Raw genomic sequence first — 1,800 nt, forward strand, 5'->3', positions numbered from 1 at the left:
GTATGGGGGTGGGGCTACGGGGGGGGGGATCCCGGCACGATGCCGCAGCCCTGGCTGGGGCCGGGTGTGTGCAATGTGGGGGGACCCAGCCCAGCCTGGCCCCCGCCCCAACCGCTGCCTTCTCCACTGCTTTAGCTGACGCCACGGAGAAGGACTTGTCTGACCTCATCTCTGAGATGGAGATGATGAAGATGATTGGCAAGCACAAGAACATCATCAACCTGCTGGGAGCCTGCACGCAGGACGGTGAGGGCGCGTGGGCGGGGAGCGGGCGTCCCCTCTGCCGCCCCTCCGGCTGCCGTTCACACGCTGGGAGGGGTCTGACCCTGCACCCACGGGGACGGGAGCCCTGCTCCATGGTCCAGCCGCTCATTCTGCTGTCCCTGCAGGACCCCTCTATGTGATCGTGGAGTACGCGAGCAAAGGCAACCTGCGGGAGTACCTGCAAGCCCGGCGGCCCCCTGGCATGGAGTACTGCTACAACCCCACCCGTGTCCCCGAGGAGCAGCTCTCCTTCAAGGACCTGGTCTCCTGCGCCTACCAGGTGGCCCGGGGCATGGAGTACCTGGCCTCCAAGAAGGTGAGGAGCTCCTGGGGGGCCGTGGTGGGATGGCGAGCCCGGTGGCTGGGCTCGGGGGGATGCACCCTTCCCTCCCAGCCTGTTTCATCGTGGGGAACCATCTGGGGGCTTCAGGGACCACCTGACGGCCCCGCGCTCGGTCAGTGCATCCACAGGGACCTGGCGGCCAGGAACGTCCTGGTGACTGAGGACAATGTGATGAAGATCGCTGACTTCGGTCTGGCCCGTGACATCCACCACATAGATTACTACAAGAAGACGACAAACGTGAGTGGTGGGCGAGGGTCTTCGCCGGGGTGGGCAAGGGCAGCAGCAGTCTCCGTGCCGGGCATGCCCCAACCCGCACTGGCGATGCCACGTGCGTGCAGGGCTGCCCCCCCCAGGTCCCCCCACTCCCTGGTGGCATGGAACCGATGTGGGGCTTTCTTCTGTCCCAGGGTCGCCTGCCGGTGAAGTGGATGGCCCCAGAGGCTCTCTTCGACCGAATATACACTCATCAGAGCGACGTGTGAGTAGCGGCTGCGGGACACCTGCTCCCTGCCCGGCTTCGCAAGCAATGGGGCTGGGTCAAGGGGGAGGCGGGGAGCCAAAACTGCCAGCACAGGGGGAACCCTCGTTTGTCTGCTGGGCGCTCTGCTGTGAGCTGGGGGACATGGCCCTTCTTGGCCACCCCGTCCAGCAACGCTCTTGCTGCCTCCATCACTGCCTGCATCTCGCAGCATCTTGCTGAGGTCCCGTCCCGCCCTGCTGCATCTCGCGTAGCAGCGCCCAGCGCCCGCTGGTGAACGCGACGTGCACCGTGGCGAAGTGCACCAGATGTGATTCGTCTTAATTTAGTGAAAATATAATTAGCATCAGCAGACAAAATATTTTTAATCCAAATTATATTTGGCGATGGGACTCGTTTGTCTTGCAGAGCAAATCAAAGCTGTTTGTTTGCTGGGAGGGACAAGCACTAACTTCTAGCTGTACCCAAGGCTTTGAAGTGGGGGTGTCAGCTCCACGGGAGCCGGGTGCCCCAGCGTCTGCCCTGTGTTTGCCCCGGGCAGGTGGTCCTTCGGCGTGCTGCTGTGGGAGATCTTCACGCTGGGCGGCTCGCCCTACCCCGGCGTGCCGGTCGAGGAGCTCTTCAAGCTGCTGAAGGAAGGTCACAGGATGGACAAGCCCAGCAACTGCACCAACGAGCTGTGAGTGTGGCGCTGGGCCGGGGAAGGAGGGGG

The 1,800-nt window shown here is 63.4% G+C and overlaps 1 protein-coding gene across 1 annotated transcript in view; it reads left to right on the plus strand.

Moving 5' to 3' along the window:
- Window positions 1–1,800, plus strand: part of FGFR1 (fibroblast growth factor receptor 1) — a 22,969-nt gene that overhangs the window by 19,837 nt on the left and 1,332 nt on the right. Inside the window, exons 10-14 of the mRNA XM_009318614.1 lie at window positions 136–246; window positions 390–580; window positions 725–847; window positions 1,018–1,088; window positions 1,630–1,767. Coding sequence (XP_009316889.1) covers window positions 136–246; window positions 390–580; window positions 725–847; window positions 1,018–1,088; window positions 1,630–1,767 — 634 coding nt within the window. The remainder of the gene's footprint in view (window positions 1–135; window positions 247–389; window positions 581–724; window positions 848–1,017; window positions 1,089–1,629; window positions 1,768–1,800) is intronic.

The sequence above is a fragment of the Pygoscelis adeliae genome, unplaced genomic scaffold (genome assembly GCF_000699105.1).
Source record: "Pygoscelis adeliae isolate BGI_AS28 unplaced genomic scaffold, ASM69910v1 Scaffold52, whole genome shotgun sequence".
NCBI lineage: Eukaryota > Metazoa > Chordata > Aves > Sphenisciformes > Spheniscidae > Pygoscelis > Pygoscelis adeliae.